Source organism: Crocodylus porosus, unplaced genomic scaffold (assembly GCF_001723895.1).
Source record: "Crocodylus porosus isolate Cpor-Errol unplaced genomic scaffold, CroPor_comp1, whole genome shotgun sequence".
In the NCBI taxonomy this organism is placed as follows: Eukaryota; Metazoa; Chordata; order Crocodylia; family Crocodylidae; genus Crocodylus; species Crocodylus porosus.
The window spans coordinates 11,819,276-11,842,180 of record NW_017728928.1 but is presented as its reverse complement, the minus strand read 5'-3'; the positions used below and the strand labels follow the sequence as shown (position 1 = coordinate 11,842,180).

Genomic DNA, 22,905 nt, shown 5'->3' with positions numbered 1-22,905 from the left:
TCGCTCGCGTTGCAGTCTGTGACGTCATAGCACCGCGCCACGCCTTGCTTGCCCGGCCGTGGATCCAGACTGCGAGAGGGGAGGGGGCGTGGTCGTCGGAAGGGGAAGGGCGGGGCTGCGCGAAGGCCCCGCCCTTTCCGGGCCCAGCTGTCGAGCGGCTGGGCGGGGCCTGGGCCCGGCCGCGACATGGCGGAGGCGGAAGGCGAGAGCCTGGAGTCGTGGCTGAGTGAGTACCGGGTTCCTGGGGGTGGCTGCGGCCTGGGCCTGAGCCTGAGGGGGTCGGAGCCCCTGGGCCTGGGTGAGGAGGGCCTGGCCCTGGTGGGCGCGAAACCCCCGCGGAGCAGGCTGGCTCCAGACTTCACAGTCACCCCCGTGTCGTCACCCGCTGCATAATGCTGTGCTGTTTTGTCATCGCTGGTGTCATTATGCTCTACTGTGCCGTGTCGTCACCCCCCTGTGTTGCTATGTCATTTTCCTGCAGTGCTCTTCTTTGCCCTGGCTTTTCTCCGCGGTCTGCATGAAATCTCCCTGTCTGTAAACCTGGCCGTGCATGGGCTGCGTAGCCCCAGCCGTGGCACCCCCAAAAGGTGGGTGCCGGGCACCCTGGGTGAGAATCGCTGCCTTCATATCTTCCTGTCATCAGAAATCAAATGACAGCTTAGAGGTGGGGGTTCCTGCCCAGGAAAGGTGGAGAACTGCTGCACCAAGCTTTGAAAACATTGAGCGTGAAGGAGAGACTCCTGTTTGTCAGAATCCGGGAAGCTTAAAATGAGGAAAAAACCTTGGCTCGACTGTCTCCCGGCCAGTGCCGAGTGTTTCGCCTGTGTACATCTACTTGTGTTTTGTCCAGTTGGACCAGCTTTTTGCTCTGTGTTTGTACAGCTCCTAGCACAGTGGAAGCCTGGGGTCCGAGGCGCTATGGCCACGCAGATAAATGAAAGTGGTGCTTTGTCCTTAAATAATGTTGTAACTGGTGCGGCCTTTCCCACTTCCCCTAAGGAGGCTGTTCTCTAAACTGATGCATCTGCTGCCCAGAGTTTCCTGTTGTTCACTTGTGTGTCTGACAGCACCGCCCGGTAGCCTCAGCCAGGATCTGGCACTGTAGAAGCATAGGACAGAAGAGCTTCCAGTATAAAATCTATTGCTCTTCATTGTACCTCCATAACCACCTTAAACCCTGTCATTTTTTTCCTTTGTGTTTGCACTGTCTGAATGCATGTATCATCTAGTCCAGTGGTTCTCAACCTTTTTTGGACCAGGACCCATTTGTAAACATCAGTGGCCAGTCCTGATCCAGTGCCCCTCGCTCTTGACTCACTGTGCCCAGCCCCTAGCTCCCAGCGTGTGTGTAGGGTGGAGGAGCCCCAAGCGGCCCCCTGCAGGCTGGAGCTCTCTGCCAGCCTGCAAGGGAAAACCTGTGGTTTCCCACATTTTTCTCCTATAAAGGAGAATTGATTTTTTTTTTTTTTTTTTAAAGTTTATTGATCCATTTTTAAAGCTTGTTTGTGAGCCTTTTATATATTCCCGTAACCCGCTTTTGCATTGTGACCCATGGGTTGAGAAACACTGATCGAGCCTGTAGTTCTTGCTGGGCAAACTGCTTTTCGCTGTGTGTTTTGTCATCTAAGTCCACCCTACCTGGTCCCTGATCATTTCGATTGCTCTTGTGAATTCTTTCCCAGTTGGTCAGTCTCTCTCTGGGAAGGTATTAATTGAAGCCTGTGACACACACAGAGGAACACCCACATTCTCCCTGTTTCTTTCCCTGTGGAAACCTGACTCACTGAATGCAGTTCATGTATGAAAATATAACTAGTGCGAAGGAAATTTTAGGCTGAGGAACAGTAATGACTTCCCAGTTTGCTTTTATTTTTCCAGTAAGGCTGAAAGTTCAGGGGGACATTTAGTCCACTGATGCATCACTTAGAGCTAGACAAGGACAAATGGTTTGAAAATGTAGCTGCAGCGTCACTTTGCCATCAGATGGAAACACACAGAGTAATAACATCCATGTGTCCCCATGTTGTAGCAGGATAGGTGTTTCAGTATTCTTCATCCTCTCTCCTGTCCCACTTCTGATTGGTGAGATGAAAGAGAAGTGTCCCTGCTTTTCCTCAGTCTCCTTGCGGGCCAGTCTTCCACCCATGAAGTCTGAAATAGAAGGGGAAGTTGGCAAATGAATCTCAGCTGCTTCCATAGAACTGGACCCTCTTCTCAGCATTCCTCAATCTGACGTGTGCACAAAGTAGCTTTTCTATATTACGATTATCTCTGTGATGTACTATGCACTATTGAATACATAGAAAACAGTTTCTGTCCCAAAGAGCTCATAATCAGAGAAAATGGAGGAGTATAGGAGTTAAAACATACAACCCAAATCTGTCTGTTTGCCTCATCTGTCAGTCAGGATTCTGCTTATTTTACCTGGGATACAGAATGCCAGAGAGTTGGAACAAGGGATCGCTGATGCAAATCTTTTCTTTGATATTGGGCCTCAATGTGTTTTGCAAGAATGTTGGCTTGTGATTTTTTTTTCCTTCTCTTTCGATGAAGAAGTGAAATGCAGAACACATGAGAGCTCATTAACGGAGTTCCAAAGCATTGCTATACAAGTGAAATAAACACCGTTGGTTCATGTCTCAGTGTAACTGAGGGTTGGCTTATTAGTATTTAAGGATATGGAAGAACAAAAGAATGCTGAGTGGTGCAGACACCTACATTAGATATGAGACAGTATTGTGATACAATAACATATGACCCAAGAGTTTTAGTATCCAAAAGCCAAGGGACTGAATGATGATGGGATTATGGTGATGTGGCCCCTTGTGTCTGGATTGCTGGTTCAAATCTACTGAGTGCTGTTCAGAAATCAGTTGTTAAGTTTTAGTGCGACTCAGTGGTGTTTAGTCTCTCTGGCCCCACAGGCTGTATGTGTGCCATAGGGCCAGCCTGCAGACTGGATCCCTCACAGGATCACATGCAGACTCAGTCCGCAGGTGCAGTCCAGCCTGCCAACCTGACCAGATATGGCCGCAGAGCAATCCTGTGTGTTAGCGCAATTTAGCATACAAGGCGATGTCACCCAGACCTGTGGGGGAGGCAGCAATTTGGGCCTTGGGTTGAGCACCACCGGTCAGATCCTAGGGGACAGGTGTCCTCATGAAACATAACTCCAGCTGGGTGCTAACTGGACCCTTATTGGCGGTTTCAAGAGGGAACCTGAGGATCGAATATATCGCTGAGTAGAACATTGCTGCCTGGCAGTAATCTTCCACGGGACAGTTGAAGCACATTAAAGGGCTAGTGTGGGGAAACTTGTTCTGCTGCTGCTTACATCTGGTCTACTCCGTACATCAGTAGTGGACTGTGTGGTAGGTCTGTGGCACAATGCAGTGCCCTGTAGAAATACTTGAATTGGCTCTAAACAGGTGAGCTCAGGAACTGCAAGCAGTTTAGCCACAATAGCCCAGGCTAATTTACCCTGATGGGAAACCTAGACAGGTGGAGGGCTGCACTAGCTAACCGTCCTGCTTCCAGTACCCACTCTAGCTTGGGTCTCTCTCTACAGGGCACTGCATTAAGCAATGGAGACAGACTTGTCGTGTGTGCAGCCAGGAATAGAACCTCTGAGGGACGGAGCATGTTAGCGTCTATGAAACTGGACAACAGACAAAAATGGTCTCGATATTAGAAAGCAGGGATTTCCTTATTTGGAATGTAATCTCTTTCTAATAATGTCTCCGTTCATGTGCAACACAATTAATCATCCTGTGACAGCTTCGAGTATGAAGCATTCAGGTTAGAGAGAGAAATCTAAGCCCAAACAGAGCCTTCTGAAGTTCCAAAAGATGCTGGGAGGAAATATTGAAATTAAAGAAGTGACTTTGAAATCAGCTATTGCCCTGAAAATGTCAGTTGTGTTTTATTATGTCCGGGCCAGATTTCTTTCCCGGATTCAGAATGTGCAGCCAACCAAACACTCATTGTGTTGTAAGTCATTTGCTATTTCGTAATAATAGAGCATCTCCGATGAAAAAAACAAATGCCAGCAGTCCCAGCTGAACCGCTGTGTAATACTGAAGCTGACAGCGCATACAAAAGCAGCAAAGATGGAGGTGTTAGCAATGTGGGGATTCTGTGGAGCATTGAGTAATATAAGAGACTGCTTCACTGGCTTGACAATAATTTAGACTCTTGTAAGCCTATTTTTCATGTCTCAGGTGTCTAGCAGCCAAAAGTGAGGTAATAAGGTTTGAGTGCCACATGTTTTAAGAGGTGTAGTGCCACATGTTTTAAGAGGTATCTGGCAGTGCAGTGATGGCATTTATATTCAGTTGCCATTAAACTTCTTTAATTTAGGGTATAACTTGGTCGTTTCAATACCAAAGTAGAGGTCCTCCAGGTAGCCCTGTATTATACCCTCCTGGTTGCCCAGAGAGCTACGGAAGTCAGTTGTTGTATGAAGGAACACAGGGAACCACCAGGAACAAAATTACTTGTAAACCCAACTCAAGGTCTATGGGATTACTTTAGGCATGGTTTTCTGGGGAGGAAGAAAAGCCAAGCAAACAATGAAGGAATATCATAGTAAAAGGATGAGGGTGTATTTTAGAACAGGTTTTGGTGCAGTAATCTGACAACCGCTGTATTTATCTGCCAACAGGAAGGTGGAAAGATGCATTTTAAGGCTGACCTTGAGATGTAGAGTGCACTTAAGCTCATTGTTTTATGCATTACACATTTTCACTGTCCTGGCTGCTGTATTTCAACTGGTTTTGCTTTCCCTTGGTATTGATTCCTGTTATCGATCACTTATTCATTGGTGTTTTCAGGGATTTTTCTCCTCCCACGTGCGTGCGCATGCGCGCGCGTTCTCTCTCTTTCTTTTTAGTAGTGCAACGGTGCAGCATGTTGTTGCTGCACTTACAACAGCAAACACATTTCCATTGTATTATTTGGTGTGCTGTACTGGAAAACTAGGTCTAAGTAGAAGCCTTAGCAACTGAGAATCCAGCGCTCCATCTGAGCTGATCTCTGGAGCAGATACATTCATAAAAATAGACCTTGATAGTATCAGTGTGCTGCAATCTGCTTCAAGGACATGTCTGAAAGCAAGAGCTTGCCCTAATGGATTGTAATTTTCATTGTCTGTGAAATGCAAAGACATCTAACAAGTCTGATGCCACTCCAGAAAATAGGTGTCGGAACCAAAGGACTTGCATACTGTATTCAGCAATATCCTTTGGTAGTTGCTTGCAAAGCTCGCAGTGTTTACAAAGGGGATTTTCACTTGCAGCAGGTCTGAGAGCTTTGGCCCTGACTAGTTTAATACCAGATGGGCAAATAGAAAAGAGATATTTCAAACCCTGCTAACTGGAGGAACATTATATAAGCTCCCTTTGCTTCATTTTCTCATCTTCGTTATGAAAATGTAGTGTCTATAAGCACTTGGGCTTTGATAGCCAGGGCTTGGAATGCAGTGAGCCGTGGTAGATGCTTTGCTCTGTTCTGACCTGGCTTGTCCCCATCCCAGTTAAGCGCTCGTGGATATTTAGGGATGCAAACTGTGAAGTTGCTTCTCCCTGCTTATGGGTGGCAGTGGATGCTAGGTGCTTCTCCATGGAAATACAAGACTTTTTGTTCTGCTGCTTTGGGTTTTTTGGTAATATAATATTCTCTTTTCTTACGAAGATAAAGCCACCAACCCATCTAACAGGCAAGAAGACTGGGAGTACATCATTGGGTTCTGTGACCAGATCAACAAAGAGCTTGAAGGGTATGTGTTTTAGTCGGTCAGACAAAATGTAATGGTTTTACACACTCAGCTGAGGCAAATATCTGTACCCTTTGGTTACTGATGTTTTGCGTTTTTAAATATACTCATGTTACAACATGAATATGAAAAAAACCTGGGTCATGTAGAAGGATATAGCAAAATGTGTCTTTTCTGTGAAAAGCAGCGCAGTCTGAGCACAGGACTTGGGACACTTAGAGATCTAAATCTGTCTTTTGACACCAACTGCTTTTTTAGCCTTGGAGATCTAACCTTGCTGCTCTTTGCCTCAGTTTCTTGGTCTGTAAAATGGGAATAATAATTCTGAGCACTCGGGGCTTTACAGCTTTAAACAGTTTTATAAACTTCAGCCAATGAACTAAAGTTAAGTCATGGCCTTCCTGGGAAGGAAGGAGGGTTATTTTGCCCCAGGTGGAGGAAATGAGGCACTGGAAAGTTAAGCAACTCGTTCAAGATTACAGGGCAAATTGATGACAAAATTAGCCCTCCAGTTCCTGGCTCCTAGTACCACGCCTTATTTACAAGTCCCTGTGCCTCTCTATGTGTGTGTAAGTTCCCTGGCATTTTTGTTAATTTTTGCCAAGTACTTTGAAGGTGTGATGCTGGAGAAGAGCTGTGGGACATTTCTTTCTACTTTTGTGATGTCTAAATGTTCCTAAAACCGTCTCTGTCTGTTTTGTGTGTAACATGGCACTTTGGTTTGTTTCAGTCCACAGATAGCTGTGAGACTACTGGCTCATAAAATCCAGTCGCCCCAGGAATGGGAAGCAGTCCAGGCCTTGACAGTAGGTAGTCTTTACCTTCTCTCTCAGTTCCCAAGTCACTAGTTAGCTGGCATCCCGAGTGTAGTACTCGGGGGCAGAGCAGTCCATTCTTTTCAGCGGGGTTATCGAGTATCGCTCCTGTGTTCATTGATATTGGAACTGAAGCACTTAACTCCTTGGAAGTGGAGAGTGAGAGACAAGGACACTTATGTAACTTAAGCATGCAGTTAGGTTGCCAACTACAGCAGGGCTGGGCAAAATGCAGCCCGGGGACCGGATGCGGCCTGCCAGGCCATTCTATCTGGCCTGCAGGGCCCCTAAAAAAAATTAGAAAATTAATATTTATCTGCCTTAGGCTGCCTGTCACGCAACCCTCGATGGCTTGCCAAAACTCAGTAAGCGGCCCTCTGCCCATAATAATTGCCCGTCCCTAAACTACAGGGAAGCTAGAGATAAAGTGGTTTCATTCCAAGTCCTTTGGTTTGTTATCTTCAGGCCTTCTTTTTCCACCTCTGCTAACCCTGCTCAGGAGGTAGCTGAGTTTCTTGTGGTCATTACTTCCCAGTAAGCTTGCCATGCTTTAGTGCAGTGGTTCTCAACCTTTTTTTGGACCAGGACCCATTGATGGCCAGTCCCGACCCAGTGCCCCTCACTCCTGACCCACTGCCCCCAGTCTCCAGCCCCCCAGTGTGTAGAGTGGGGGGGGGGGGGCAAGCAGCCCCTTGCAGGCTGGAACTCTACCAGACTGCAAGGGAAAAGCCACAGTTTCCCATGTTTTTCTCCTTTAAAGGAGAATCCATTTTTAAAGTTTGTTTGCAACCCTTTCATATATTTTGCGACCCACTTTTGGGTCCTCAAGCATTCTGCGCTGCTTTGGGTGGGCTGTTGCTTAAACTAGAAGCAACATAGTCACATCAACATGGCCTTTAAGTGGTCTAATTAGTACTGCTGAGTGCCAGTGAGCCTGTTCACAGCACTGTGCAGACAAACTATGGTACCTCTGGCATAGGAAGAATCCCTCATGGAGTAGTGCAGCGTGCTTGAGGGTACCAAACATGGACAGTTTCCTCTGTAGATGTGACCCAAGTGCTGGGTCACAGTTGAAGAACTACATGTCTTGATACCATTTCACATTTGAAGAAGTGGAGTTCAAGTCTTATATTCTTGAGTGAGTTACTCTGTCTCTGTGAGTTGTAACCCTCACCTCTTCCAGTCACAGAAAACTGCTATGCAATTTTTTTTTTTTTATGGGTTTGATGGGTGTTGACTTCACCTCATGTTTCTGTTGCTTGAACACAGGTGTTGGAAGCTTGTATGAAGAACTGCGGGAGAAGATTTCATAATGAAGTAGGGAAGTTTCGTTTTCTAAACGAGTTAATCAAAGTTGTGTCTCCAAAGGTTAGTTTTGTAGCTGTTTTTCTTATCGCTGTACCTCTCCATTTGGGAGACAGACAGTTCCTCAAAAAGCATAATGCTTTGTCTGGCTGTCTTTGTGGTAGGCACTTGTTAGCTGGGCTTTTGTACTCTGATTAATAGCTCTCTCAGCAAGCAGCAGTTGTATTCCTAGTACTGTTTCCACACTGAGCTTTGTTCATGTCTATCGAGTGGCTCAAAGAGTTTCTGGTTCTTGTGTTGTTTTATTTGGACCTGATCATCATCCAGGGAGGAAGTGTGGGTCCATGGTTAGAGCAAGAAGCTAGGAGTTGGGATTCCTGGATTCTCTTGTGGCTCTGCCACTGATATGTGACCTTGGGAAGGTCTCCTAACCTCTCTTTGTCAGTTTGGGAAGGGGATAATCAGTATATTTCTTATAGGAGTATTGATTAACATTTGAGAGTCTTTGGTGAAAGTTGATATCAGGGGAAAATATTACTGTTACCATTATTTTCTTATGGCTAAAACAGCTGACAGAGACTGAAAAGGTCAGTGACACAGTTCCTGGTCAGTTCAGTGAGAGGAGAACTAGGCCCAGTGGGTCACATTTAGCTCTTGTGCAATGGTTGTAAGAAGTGGGGACAGGATGATATTTTATTGTGGAAAAGAATGTGACTTATTTGTAAAGGTGATAAAACTTTTTTTTTTCCTACTGAGTTGTATTATGCATCACTTCTGAATGTCCTAATAGATATTCCTGGTTACCTGGGCTGTGAGACTGTCTGCCAGATCAGTACAGGGAGGCTGCCTGGTGTATTCATACTCCCATCTCACATTAAAACAGATTTTATTGAGTCCTAGTGAATTTCTGAAGTCAGTACTGTTTGTTTTTTTTAAAGAAAAAGAAGGTGAGTGAGTCACTTACTTCTCTACTTTTCCTCACAGTACCTGGGAGACAGAGTCTCTGAGAAGGTGAAGACTAAAGTCATTGAGCTGCTGTATAGCTGGACAGTGGCACTGCCAGAGGAATCCAAGATTAAAGATGCCTACTACATGCTGAAGAGACAAGGTGAGAAGCAGCGTGTCCTTCATGTGTTTCTCTCCACCCAGTACTTTTAGGTAGGACTCTCACATAACGGGGGACGTTCTGGAAAGAAACCTTCACATATCTTGATGCATTGGAGATTCAGTTAGATGGTAGAACAAGGGAGAATTGCAAAAGGCCTTGTCTACAGGGGAAAGGTATCATGGTTAAATTTAAATGAGTTTTAGGTCAGTTTTGAAACTTCTGCTTAGATGCCTTTATTTTAGTTTGAGTGGTTTATCTTGGTGTCATTTATCCTCATCAGTCTCAGCTTAACGTTGAATAAGTGTGCTCGCAGCTTTTGGCATTGTTGTTTTCCTAAGTCACTTTAACACCACACCTTAAAGTGACTTAGTTAAAACAACAGCATGGTATGACTGGTATGACTTTCTTATCTAGAGAAGGTGTAACATGCTTTAGGTTAAGCATTAAAAAAACGGTGCTTTCAGCAACGTATTTGGATAGAGTATCAAACTAGGGATTTGTAGTAAGACTCAGTTATGAAACCAGACTTTTTTTCTACCTCCATCCTGCAATATTGTTCTGTTTCTGTCTTCTGCTACTCTTACACTCATGGCCTTGAGTGTGCACTAGGTAGGATGACTGGGACCTTACAGTGAGGTTTCTTGGCCAAAGTGAAAAGAGAAAGACCAAATAATAATTGGTTGTATTGGATTGCCATAGAAATGTAAGGAGATGGCAGCCCAGAGTGTTGGATGTTCTCTAATGACAGCTTTTCTCGGTTCAGCAAACAATATGCAGAGATTTTGCTGTTGTGTTAATTTTCACCTAAATATCCTGCTGTAACGGTTGTTCATTTAACTCAACTGCATATTTCCTTAGATTCCAGGCTGGGTGGCTACATGTACCAACTTTGATTCCCCTCTCTCTTCTTTCAGGTATTGTTATGTTTGACCCTGTAATCCCTGCGGATAGAACCCTGATTCCCTCTCCTCCACCTCGCCCCAAAAACCCTGTATTTGACGATGAGGAGAAATCCAAGGTAAAGTGAAGGCTAGAACCATAATTACCACAATCAAAGTATTATTGCATAGCACACACTTGGAGTGAGATTAGGAGGAAGATCACTGACAGCACTGATTTGCTGGTAGGTCAGCCCTCATTTCACTTGGGCCATAGGTTTGATTCTTATTGCTAGTTCCTTTTCTTGTGGCCTGTCCCAAACTTAGGCACTGTTTAAAATCCTGACTGAGAAGCCATGTCATACTGTTATTCCCTAACCATTTGTAGTTAGAACAGGAGTGGAATAACCATTCAGAGGGGAGAGAAGGCTGTTTACTGTTTTTAGGGTCTAATATTTTGGATTCATTCTTGACTAACATCAAAGGTCTCCAGGGTTTCAGTCCATTTGAACTGTTTGGGAGGGAAATGCTGGTGACTTAACCCAAAACAAAATAGGCCCCTAAAGGACTTCCACTGAAGTCCCTGTAGCTTGTAAAGCAAAGAAAACTGCTTTGTAATGTGGAGCTTTGTCTGCTTTGTCTTAGTCACCTGGTTCCTTTGCCCCCAGGGAGCTGCTACGTCTGTGCCTCTGCTGAGGGACCATTCTTTCCTAAACTTTCTCTTTTCTTTCCTTCTTCCAGCTTTTAGCCAAACTATTGAAAAGTAAAAACCCAGATGACTTACAAGAGGCCAACAAGCTTATTAAATCCATGGTAAAAGAGGTGAGGAGATCTGCCTGTTTATTTACTGATAAAGCTCTGTAGGGAAGGGCTTTATTAAGGTCTTGTTTTATAATTTGTAAACACTTTGACACTCAACTGGTACCTAGGTATGTAGCTGTAGTGACTCACAAATGGCAAAGTAGCTGGATGTAATCTTTCAGTATCCATTAATATTATGCTAGTGCCTTCATCAGTTAAACTAGTTCTGTCAGAGATACAGCCCACAAACTTAATCCAGTCTGTGGAGCCACATGATCCAGCCTCTGTTGCCCTGGCTTGCCAGTTGGCCCACGTACCACACACAACAGACACGGGGCCTGGGACATGCACCACATGTTCTGAGACCCCCCTTGCATGTAATCCCCACGCAGGGCCAGTCCAGGACCTCTCCCACTTGTCAGATATAGTGCCTGCCCTGGTTGGTTCAGGGCTATGCTGAATGCGCTACTTGCATCATCCAGTCTGGAACATATGCTTCATGTGGCATCTGCTCTAGATGTTCTAGGGCAGGCACCACATGCAGCACAGCCCTGGACTGGCTAGAGCAAGCACTGGATCCAGCATAGGCGGGGGTAGGGGGGTTGTGGGTCTCTTACATAGTGGATCCAATGCCTGCTCTACCCTGTCCAGTACTGTGCCACACATAGTATTTGCTTCAGCCAGTCTGGACCTCGTGCTGCACAATGAACCTGCCTGGACTGGCTGGAGGGGGTGCCGTGTGCTCAGTTGGAGCAAGTGCTGTATCCGGCATGCTGGGAGGGGGAAAGAGTTATCTGTGAACCTGATCTGGCTGGCAGGGCTGGCCTCTGATTTAAACCAACTGCTTGTCTGTGTTTGAAGCTTTGAATGGCTTAAGCAGGTTGGTGGGGACCTAGACTCTTCACTAGGGTTACCTGTTCACTATTATAATACACAACATACAACTTTTAAGGCATCAAAATTGGCATAAAACACAGTTACATTATCAAACCAGATTCTGTTTTTAATTTTGTTTCCTGAGAAATTCTGACTTTTGCATTTGCTGCAGTTCAGAACTAAAAGAATTACAACCCCCCACCCATAGTAGTGGAATTTCCCATGAAATGGAAAATCCCATTCCTGTCAGTTCTGTTTCAAATACTCATCGGTATTTTGTTTCGCATGAGTCACAGCTGCTGGTAAGCTATTATGGGACCATAGGGAAGACTCACTTGTCTCTTTTTATTTTAAACCCTGAAGGATGAGGCCCGCATTCAGAAGGTGACAAAACGCATTCACACCCTTGAGGAGGTGAATAACAATGTGAAGCTGCTAAATGAGATGCTTGCTCACTACAGCAAAGAGGACTCATCAGAGGCTGATAGGGAGCTCATGAAGGTACAAAGTTTTCTGTTTTCATAGGAGCCCTTCCCTTTAGCATTTTCTTCTTACAAACTTTATTTAACTTAACCTTTGAGCCAACAGCAAGTAACACAGAACAAAGCAATCAGTGCTTGGAGACCAGTGAACAAATTGGGAGTTATCTGTGTTATCTGTGGGAACAGTTGGCAGGAGATGAAAGCATTGTCCACTGGCTCCTTTTCATCCAAAGGACTATAAAATCCTTATAAGGACAGCAGGTATTAACTATGTTTCACAAGTGCTGGAAAGGAAATGCAGCAGGATTATGTGACTTGCTGAGATTGTACTGGGCCAGTAGTGGAATCAAGAAGGTTGGTCTTCTACTTCCCAGTCTCATTAGATGTGCTACCTCTAGTATATAACATGACTGTGTTCCAGTGTACAAAGGCTTCGATCCAATCAATACAGGTTGCCATCCTTTCAGAGAGAACTTTTAGACCTTATATGTAATGGGGAGAGCACCACGTCAGTAGTAACCAAAACAGACATTAGTGAACAGTTCAGTCCCTTAATTAATCCTCAAGAGGGTCTATGTGGCTGGACACATGCATTTAAAATACTTACTAGTCTTCCCGCAGGGCTGAGTAAAGGGGAACTTGGCCACAGTATTGGCACAGCGCTCTGCGTCTCCTTTTGTACTGAGATTTCTGTGCAAGTGAATCATGTGGACTTGACTAGATTTGCTGTTCTTGATGTATTTTGGCTCACAAGCTCTTTTCAGTTTCTCCCCACCTCTTTTTCCAGGAGCTGTATGAAAGGTGTGAAACCAAAAGACGAACTTTATTCAAACTGGCCAGTGAGACGGAGGATAATGACAGCAGCTTGGGTAAAGCAGCCATCTTCCCTTTTATGGCTGAGGGGTTAAATGGTTTAGAGACTGCAGTAGGGTTACTGCGATTAGCAGCCATGCAGCGGCACAGTGAGAGGGCTCTCTATGCCACTCTAGGTGTGCTTGACCCCTAGAGGCAAACAACATACAAGATCCTTGCCCCGTAAACTTAACATCTGTATTAGAGCAAGGACCTGGCAAGGTAGTTGCATGAAAAATCTATAAATAATAAGTGAGGAGAGTGCTGCCTCTGGGGAGGAATAGTTGTTGCTGTGGGAAACTTACTAGTCTAAAAGACCCATCAGGTATAAGGTTCTGTTAGGCATGATGCAGACATCAAGTCCCTGCCTCACAGAACTTGCAATCTAAATAATAGATTGTTGATTGTTTTTGACATTTGAGAGTTCAGTGTAGTGGTGAGAGCAAAGTGACCAAGTTCCTGATGCAGTTCTTTCCTCTCTTGCATGCAGGGGACATTCTACAGGCCAGTGACAACTTATCCCGGGTAATAAATTCCTATAAAAAAATAATTGAAGGGCAAGTCATCAATGGTGAAGTAGATATCCCTGCAACATCTTCAACAGAAGGTAATGCTGCATGGAAGCCATCTCTTTGCTTTGTTTCAAATCCTGAAAGTTTGAATGTGCTCCTAGGAAAGTGTCCAACTCATTGCAGTAAAAGAATAGTATTATCAACTCTTCTGGCCACAAGCTGCTCAGTCATTTTTGACAGAACAAAAGCTGCTAGTGGATACTCATTTGAAGTTACAATTCTGGCCACTGGTGATAACACTCTTATCTGGGAGACTGCAGTTTCCCACTGGCTGCTTTTTAATAATGAAGTCTTGTGTAACAGTCTGGCTAAGCAGACCTGTACCTGAGCTGAGCTTTCCTGTCTAGACTGCTGTTGTGCGGTACTGCTTTTTAGTTAGGTTGGGGGTGTCAAACATACAGCTTGTGGGCTGCATTTGGCCTGTGGACCTGTTCCAGCCAGCTCACTGGTAGTCCAGCAGGCTAGCAGAATTTGGGGGGGTGTGAGCCTGCCACAGAATTCAGGGTCCCTGGGTGGCCGATGGACTTAGCCATTGGCAGCAGGCCCCTGGATTCATTCCAGGTCTGCAGTGCTACCCGAGTGAAGACCTATGCTGTGCCTTCAATATATACCCACCACAGCTGCTCCAGCCTGCAGATCTGGAGGGGCCGGGGGTGGCATTCAGCACTCCCAGCTACACGAACAGTTTAGTGCCAACAGATAACACTTTTGTAAGAGGGAAGGATCTAAGGGATTGGAGCAGGGAACTGAGGGGTCTGTTCTTGGCTCTACCACAGGTGGTTTGAACATAGGTAAGTCACTTACTCAGTGCTTCAGTTTCTACATCAAAAAAATAAAGCCTACAGTATCAACCTGACAGGGCTTCTGTGAGCCGTAACTGCTGTTTGTGAATCATTCTAAAAATCTTGGATGAGCAGCTCTAGGAAGTGCAACCTGATTACGCACTAATCACGATACAGTGCAGTGCGCTGTGTATTTCCTATGACAAAGGTTTGGTTGTGATGAATGTGAAGAGGATCTTGGATACAGGCCCTAGATTTCTCTGTGGTTTTTCTGTTCCTGGGTTAACTAACGGCCAGTATTACTGAACAGACAAAAGGAACTGCTTGCTTACACTGTAGACAGCACGTACTATGGAGTAAGCGGTTTCTGCACTGGGCTTCTCTTTTTATACAGCAGGTCCCTAACTGTGCCTGGCTCAGTAGTAGTTAAACAGCTACATTTCAAGGACAGTATGTAGAGTTCCTCTTTTTCAAAGAGCTACACAAGCTGTGATTAGTAGGGAAGCATTTTTCTGATGTTTGCACCCTCTGTTCTTTGTCCATGCTGTTCAAAGCTGCCTGCTGTACATTCCCTATTGTAACATTTCCTCCTGTATTTGCTGCAGGGAGTGATCCTGCCAGTAGTCTCAATGCCCTCATTGACCTCGCTGGATTGGATGTTACCAGCACCCCGCCACCACCGATGCCATCCACAACACTGACCCCAGCCCCAACGCTAGCACCAGTGCCAGCCTTGTCAGAAATCCCCATCCTCCCTCCTCCTCCCCAGACATTTGGTCACTCACGGAGCCGTTCCTCCAGCCAAGCTGAGACGGCTCCTGCTCAGCAGAGCAATACGGCTAATTCTCTGTCCTTGCTGGATGAGGAGCTGCTTTGCTTAGGTAAGAGTTGAGGATGTACCCTCTGGGTAGGGTGTTATAGAGGTTAGTGCTCAATCTGGGAGTATTGGTTTGTCCATACATCACCAACACTGTCTCTTCTTCCTTCTCTCTTGGTCTGGTCCTTCCTGGATGTCCTCAGGTCTCTGTGCAAGGAACATCTAGGGAACTTCCTCCACCAAATGGTCTGATAAAAATTAAGAAGTAGGTCAGTGTTCCTTTTCGGAGGCTTCTCTTGCATTCAGACATAGGTCAGAAAGGACATCACAGAGCCTCTATGTAAGCCCCACAAGTGCTTGTCCACATTGGAAAACCTCCCCTGCAGTTCACCATAACCGTCAGGATTAAAATAGCATCAGTACTGTGGTTAGGAGGCAGGTGCATTAGATGAGTTGCAGAGTAGCTGCCTGGGAAACACTGACATTTAACTAGTAGGGCATGTGTCAGTACAACAGTGGAGTGCCTTAGAAGTACAGCTTGTAGAAGCTTTCCAACTTTCCCAGAGCACATCTGTATAGCTGCTGCTTTCGGTCCAGTGCTCTCAGGATCGTTGGCATGCCACACGGATGTTTTCTTCATCATGGTTTCAAACTGCTTTGAAAGGAATCAAATGATTTGATCACAGTTTAGACCCCTGGTATGGAATGAGGAGGGGATGACATCTGACTTGACCTCTGACTGCTTCTTAGTGTGAACAGTGAAAGATTTTGTATGTTTCTCCTCCCGTTTCCAAATCTTTTCTTTTGCATTCAGGCCTAAATGACCCAGCCCCTACAGCAGTGAAGGAGTCCACGGATAACAATCAGTGGAACGTGTTCCAGGTATGAAGAGAGAGTTGGGGTTTACCTCCAGAGACTGATACTACCAAAATCTCTGAGGGCTTTCCCTGCTGCAGTGATGGAGCTTTTGCCCATATCCTAGCAGGAGCAGCTAAGCACAGTTACCAGTTGGAAAGAATAGCTGTTCCAGACCAGAGGGCCTGTCTCTTGTCTCTGGCCCTATTTAACTGATCTGTCTCATTCTGGACAGAACAGATACCTGAGCTTTCATTTCCCTTCTTTGTATGTCCTGTTTTCCAATTGTACCTGAACAAAGCCTGATATGAAAACTCAGGAAAGGAGTTTGATTAAATAAAAACAAGAGGGCACTGTCTGTATACAGAATGAGAACTATAGTCATACAGAATGAGATCTATAGTCTGGACTGAATGCCCTCCAAGACCAAAGGCAAAGGAGTCCATCATGTAGGGATGCAGCTGTTGCTGTAACCCTCCAATTGTTGCAGCATTAAAATGCATTGGCCAGGGTTCTGATTTGGCTCCTAAGAGTTTCTTTGCTCTGATGGGCAACTTCCCTGAGAGAGACCAGCCTAAATGTTTATAATAAGGGTTGCTACCTTAGCTTGTGACCCTTCCTTACTGTCCACTAGTAATACCCTATCCAGCACAGCATGGAAATCTGTCAGATAAGCTACGAACTGGAACATAGCCCAGACAGATGCCACAGACTCGCTTTTTCCATGCTAGCTTCTCCTCCATCCTTCCATAAAGGAGTAAAACATCTCCTTGTGTTATGGTGATACCTGTAGATCATGGTGGCGATGAAGGAGCGACTAACAGCATGTACTTGTCCTTTCTGTTGCAGAACGACCAGGTGGATCTGGACTTCTTTAGTCCAAAGCTGGTGACTGTTGCCTGCAACTCTGCAGGGAACCCTCTTTTCCATCATGGATCGCAATCTGCATGTGGAATTTCTGCACCGCTGCCTTCCACTTTCACAGCCTCTCAGACTGTTTCCAGCATTCCTGCACCTAACTTATTCTCTGCTGGACCAGCCGCCCCTCTGGGCCCTCCTAAGGCCGTGCCAGCTGCTCCTGGGTACCTCCCTTCAGCCATGGGGGGCAATACTTTGCACAAGCTGGATGCACTGGAACACCTTCTTGAAGAGGCCAAAGGGTAAAAGTTCTGGATGTTGCTGCATTCCTTCAGTTTGAAAATAAATCTTGCTGCAGTGTGTTGAGTTTGTAGCTGGACTCCCCTCTTCCTCTTTAGTTGATAGAAGTTTATGATTGGCTACAGCATGACCTCTTTTATATAGCACCGCTCCCCTTCAGGATCTCAGAGCACTTTACCGACTAATGTATAAACTATATATCTGAGTGACAATCCCTTCACTGAAATGCAGCTGACTGTGGTGGAACACAGCATCTGCTTGCACTGTAGAGATGTGCTACATAATGGTTTAGGTAGACGGAGTGTTACACATCCAGCATGCTTGGTTAAGAAACTTTTTCTTTTGTGAAAAGTGCCCTGAGATTCTTAAAAGACTATCACTGATCAGGATCTTGCCTACCTTCTCTGCTATTTGGAGGATCCAGCACCCTGCTTAGGGCACTAGACCATTGCTGGGTAGACAGAACACTGGCACCTACTGAATCACCAGTATGCCCTGAAGCATTGTGGGTTTCCTTGTACCACTAACCCGGTGCAGCCCTGCCTAATGTGGGCAGCACAGGGACCCAACACTCTGGCATGGAAGGCAGTGAGACCTTGCCTTTGGTGTTGCTTCTACTGCTGCTACACATGTATCTTTGTAATTTTCTGCTGTTATTTTTGTCTCCCTCTCAGGACGTCAGCCCAAGCAAAGCCCACACCCTCGGTGTTCCCTGGAGTTACCTTATCAACCACTGTCACCTCAGCCCCCATTGTATCCACTGCAGGTGTGCCGGTCACTGATCCAGTGGTCCCTACCATTCCTTTTCCAAGCAGCTGTACTGCAGGTTCAGGAAGCCCCCTCTTCCAGCCGGCTTGTTTCCAGCAGCAGGGCAGCCCTCTGAAAGCAGCTGACATTTCTTTGGTCAATGTCCATGTTCCACTGGAGTCCATTAAACCCAGTAAGTATCTCAGGCCCCTTCTGACCTCTTTCCAATGCTGAGCTACCCCTCTTCAAAGCCATTATTGGGTCTTGCTTTCAGATGCTGTCAGTTGGTGATTTCAGATCAAATTATTTTCTTTCTACGCATACACAGACGGACAGACACGCACATATGCACGCATACACATGGACAGACACGCAGACAGATGCACGCTCCTCCTCCCTTCCCCACCCCCACACTGGACAGACACATACCTTCCTTCACTCTCCCCAGCCCAAGCCAAACTGTGGGGCTGCATAGATGTGATTTGTAGCAGAGTCTTGTCCCTGCTACTGATCACAGTCAGGAAGCAGCTAGTTTTGGTTGCAGTGTTTTATTGCCAGGACGGGCTGTTGGCTTTTCAGAAGTGGACTTTCCCTCATCTGGACCTGCCCTTCCCAAGGCACAATATGTACAAATGTTGGTAGGCTCTTAGACGAGTGCGTTATGGGCACATCACTTCTAACTGGCAAGAGACTTAAAAGACATTTGCCTAGTTGTTTATTTAGGAGCTAGTGTTTGCTTATGAAATCCCCTCCCTGTGTTTGCATCTTAGCTATGTTGCAATACAAGTACATAGGGCCTCCACAACTGTATTGCCACTCAGAACCCTGGAGGTGTTGTGGAGCAAGACGCTGGATCATTGTGTTACCCAACCCAAGTGCTCAGAACATCATTGCAGCTGCCCTGGCAGCGCAGACACAGGGTTAGTTTTGATCCAGAGTCTCATTGTACAGCTGAGATGTTGCTCTGGTGCTGAGTCCACTGTGCTCGTCAAATCCTGCTACTGCACTTAGCACCCTTCCTTTGCTTTCCCCTTTAAAACCATCTGGAGAGGACAAAAGCCCAGGCTGGATAAAGAGAGAAGCATTGTTGCTGCTGAGAAGGCCATCAGCCTTGGGAGAGAATTGGTTGCTCTTTGAACTTATTCATACAGAGATCACTGTCTTTTACTGTTTAGCTGTGTTGTGAAAAGATATGGAGAGCTGTGTTGCTTTTCTGAAGAAGAGCCTGACATTGAGAAAAATGCCAGGCAGTGAGACACCAGAGTCTAATCATCTGCTACAGATTTAGAGTATGATGAGATGTTAACTTATAGCACTCTTTCCCTTCTATCCTTCCCCCAGGCAGTGCTCTTCCAGTGACAGCCTACGATAAGAACGGGTTCAGGATCCTCCTACACTTTGCCCAGGAGTGTCCACCTGGGAGATCAGATGTGCTGGTCGTGGTTGTGTCGATGTTGAATACAGCACCGCTTCCTATTAAAAATATTATACTGCAGGCAGCGGTACCAAAGGTAGGGACATTGGGATGACCCTGAGAAACAGATGCTTTTGGGAAAGCCTACAGAGCCAGGAGATCTCTGAGGTTCCTGACGTCATGCCCATGACATTCCCCCTCTGTCTAGTCTCAGACCCCTGCTTCTTCAGATTCCAAAACGTAGAGTGTAATTGTTAGTAGATTTAAACCGCAGCTTCCTGGCAATGAGCTTGATTAGACTGCAGGATAATCTGCCAAACAGAGAATTCTAAAACCCATTGAATGAGACATTTGAAACTAAACTGGATGACTGCTAAAACAATGTACGATAATCCTGAACTGACCAGGAGATAGACTACAAGATCAAATAGGCCTATTGCATTTCTTAACTTCTCAGATTGCATCAGGCAATGGTCCCACCTTCCCCACTGAAGCTACAAGGTGTCATTAAGCAGAATTATAACAAATGCAGAACATCCTAAAAGCTGTTTTTCTGCAGCGTAGACTTGCAAAACAAATGGGCAAGCTGAAAGACAGGGAGAAGGTACAGACTGTATCTAAGAGAATGAAGTGAGTTTCAGGGGTTAGCACTGTTTTGCATTGAGCCATGGGAGGCTTTCTTGATGGGCATTGTTAAACTATTTCCAGTCTAATGTTGGATGACTGATTCTACTTGTGGAAGACTGCATAGAGCTTGGATCTATTCTGTCTCCACCAACTAAGGAATCTTCTCTGAAATCTTGCTGGTGAGAAACCAGTGCTAGAGAGGTGCTGTTCTGGTTTGCCTGGTACTGGTTTTGCTTACCTGTCATAGTTTGCGTTGCAGACAACAGCCTTACCTAGGTTTCTCACTCCTTCCAAACGGAGATACACTCATCTGTGCACTTGGTATGTGCAGCATAACTCTCCCTGTCCATGCATAGATTCCTCACTACCCCCAGTCAAGTCATATCACCAGAGGTTTCCTGTGTTTTTTTCATTTGCAGTCCATGAAAGTGAAGTTGCAGCCCCCCTCGGGCACGGAACTGTCTCCATTCAACCCCATCCAGCCACCAGCCGCCATCACTCAAGTCATGCTTTTGGCAAACCCCACCAAGGTAATAAGTTTTGTCTTTTTGCTGTGATTTGAATACCACAGTGAGTTTAGACTAACTGTATGAACAAACTCATCTAAATTCTGGAGCAGTATCCTGAGGGAGGTTAGTCATTGCAGGTGAAATATATTCACACTCCAGAAGCGTTTCATTTCTGGGATGGAGAAAGCCTGAATGGCTCAGGAACAGCCTCACTCCCCAACAACCCTAGACAAGCCAGGGGAGATAGGATGAGCATTTGGAGAGCTCTGGGTTGGAAGAATAACCACCATAACGTTCTGCTTCAAGTGAAAACAGGTTGGGCTCCTGCCCAGGTCTTCCATCTCCCCTAGTGGGATGTCTAACATTCAGGAAACCCAAGCTGATCCAGTGTAGTAGAAATACTCTCATCCCACTGAGTCTGTAGCCAGACAAAAAGGTTTGAACCCTGAGCATCAAGAGAGGTCTCCCCACTTTCCTTTGGGACATTAACTGTGAAGTGTAATGCTAATAATTTAAAAGACAACAGTTAACCCCTTTCTTTCTTGTCACATTGGAACTACTTAGCTGCTATATTTTTTCTGGAGCACTTTGCTCTATCTGCTGTGGTGATCACTGCAGTGGGCTGTTCTGTGAAGCTCAAAGTCTTTACTCAAATAGTGTTTTGATTACTCCAATCATTTGGCTGTTTGCTACTTACTTATCCCCAAAGACTATGGTTCTGTTGGCATTAAGAGCCTCAGCTAAAAGGCATGATAGCCTCAAGAGACAAATATTGTGGGATGTTGGATTTCTGTAAAATAAATAAATCTTGACTTCAGGGAACATTTTGAAATTCCAGATATCCAAGCAAGGACAGATTTCTGTTCCCCCTTTCATTCTCAGCAGGGACTATGAAGCAGTCAGGTTTATCCTTCCCTCTACTACATGCTGCAGCATTGCTTAGTTTTGAGACTTTGAGTTCTCTGAGCTGCACTCGCACACGTTTCGCAGGATCACTGAAGAGCACCTGAACTCCTAATGCTGGTCAGCATATGTAATGTAGGTCATGCTTTTCTCCTGCTGTTCCATTCAAGAGGGGGGCTCCTCATAGCATATGAAGTAGAAGATAAATAAATCAGCCTGCCTATGTGTCCAGAAACACCCCATGAACTTAGCTTGACTGCCTCCTCCCCTGGTGTGTGCATGCATATAGCTTTTATGGCTTCTACAATACTGTTACAGCAAAGTGTGTAATGTGGAAGTAACCCTGGTTGTCTCAATCCACTACTGATTTCACTACTCCCTTCCTGGGAGGCTGTTTTAGCATCTCCTCTTCTTTCGTGCAGGAAAAAGTGAGACTGAGATACCGATTGACCTTCACTTTGGGAGACCAGCCCAGCACAGAGGTTGGAGAAGTGGATCAGTTTCCCCCAGTAGAACAATGGGGGAATCTATGACCCAGCGAGATTGCCACAGACTCCATGACAGGACCTGGCAGGGATCCCAAAGGGACTGGAATGACTGTGACGTGGAAGGGGCACACATGCTATCCACTGGTGATGTTTAGCTTTGTTTACATGTCCTGACCACTCTGCTTGTAGCTTTAGTCCAGAATGTCTTACCCCAGGTTGAAGTGGTCCTGGGGCATATATGCCAAGCATGAACTGAGTGGCAGCCGGTAAGACCTTTTGCTGGCTGCTTTTATCTTGGCTTCTGGGTGAACCTGGTTCTATCTTCCACTTTGTTTAAACTTGAAATTACGGTGTTTTGGAACAGAGACCTGTTGCCAGAGGGGGATTGGGTTGGCTTACTCCCATGCTGTTGTCCAGAGATGCCTAAAGGCTGGTAGGGTAATGATGTAATGAGTTTCCTCAGTGCAGAGCCCTAATATAGGCCTACCCTAGGGCTTTTATCTCCCGGGTACCAGAACTAGACTCTCTAAGCTTGTTGAGCAATAAGGCTGGCTCAAAGAGGGTACATTTATTTTTTACACTACAGTGACGCTCCATACGCCCACTCCATTTTCTCTCTCAACAGCCATCCTAAGCAGTCCGTTTAGGCAGACAGTAGGTGTGAGCTGTGTGACACTTCTCTCTCTAACTGATACAGTGTATTTTATACTCCCAGGTGCCTGTATACGGTATTGCTTCCAGGCAGCTGGGATTACTCTTTGTACACATGTGGCTACACACTGGTTATTCTTCTGACTTCGTCACATTCCACGGTGTTGAGCAGGGGGAGGTGAGGAGGTAAAACCACCAGGGCTAGAAGGCTCCAGTGGCCCAGGACATAAGGGCAGCAGAGTCTCTCTGCAATCGCTAATCAGGTGCAGCAACCAAAGCACGGTAGAGAAGATAGGCCTCTCAAGTCCCTTCACGCACGGAGTATTATTATTGTAGTTGAGTACTATGTTCTCTTGAGGTGATTAGGAGTAGGATCTGTAAATACTAGAGCTGTAGAGCAACTACTAAGTAAGCCGACAGATGAAGGGAAGGAAGGACCCACTAGGCTATGATGATGCATGTGTTGGGTGTCTTACCACTTTATCTGTTCCC

At 45.7% G+C, this 22,905-nt stretch overlaps 1 protein-coding gene across 3 annotated transcripts; it reads left to right on the top strand.

Moving 5' to 3' along the window:
• Positions 1 to 127: 127 nt before the first annotated feature.
• On the top strand, positions 128 to 22,817 carry GGA3 (golgi associated, gamma adaptin ear containing, ARF binding protein 3). Of its 3 annotated transcripts, XM_019542533.1 has the most exons (17): positions 128 to 226; positions 5,692 to 5,776; positions 6,504 to 6,579; positions 7,858 to 7,956; positions 8,878 to 9,001; positions 9,916 to 10,019; positions 10,621 to 10,701; positions 11,920 to 12,057; positions 12,826 to 12,907; positions 13,381 to 13,497; positions 14,850 to 15,125; positions 15,876 to 15,943; positions 16,766 to 17,076; positions 17,749 to 18,014; positions 19,163 to 19,332; positions 20,282 to 20,392; positions 21,697 to 22,817. In XM_019542533.1, the coding sequence occupies exons 1-17, from the start codon at positions 187 to 189 to the stop codon at positions 21,805 to 21,807; spliced, it is 2,259 nt and encodes a 752-aa protein (XP_019398078.1). In that variant the 5' UTR covers positions 128 to 186; the 3' UTR covers positions 21,808 to 22,817. The 3 variants fall into 3 exon arrangements, with proteins under 3 accessions (XP_019398078.1, XP_019398081.1, XP_019398079.1); XM_019542536.1 differs by lacking the exon at positions 128 to 226 and having other exon boundaries at positions 5,704 to 5,776; positions 6,511 to 6,579; positions 7,847 to 7,956; XM_019542534.1 differs by lacking the exon at positions 128 to 226 and having other exon boundaries at positions 5,705 to 5,776; positions 6,511 to 6,579.
• Positions 22,818 to 22,905: the final 88 nt, after the last annotated feature.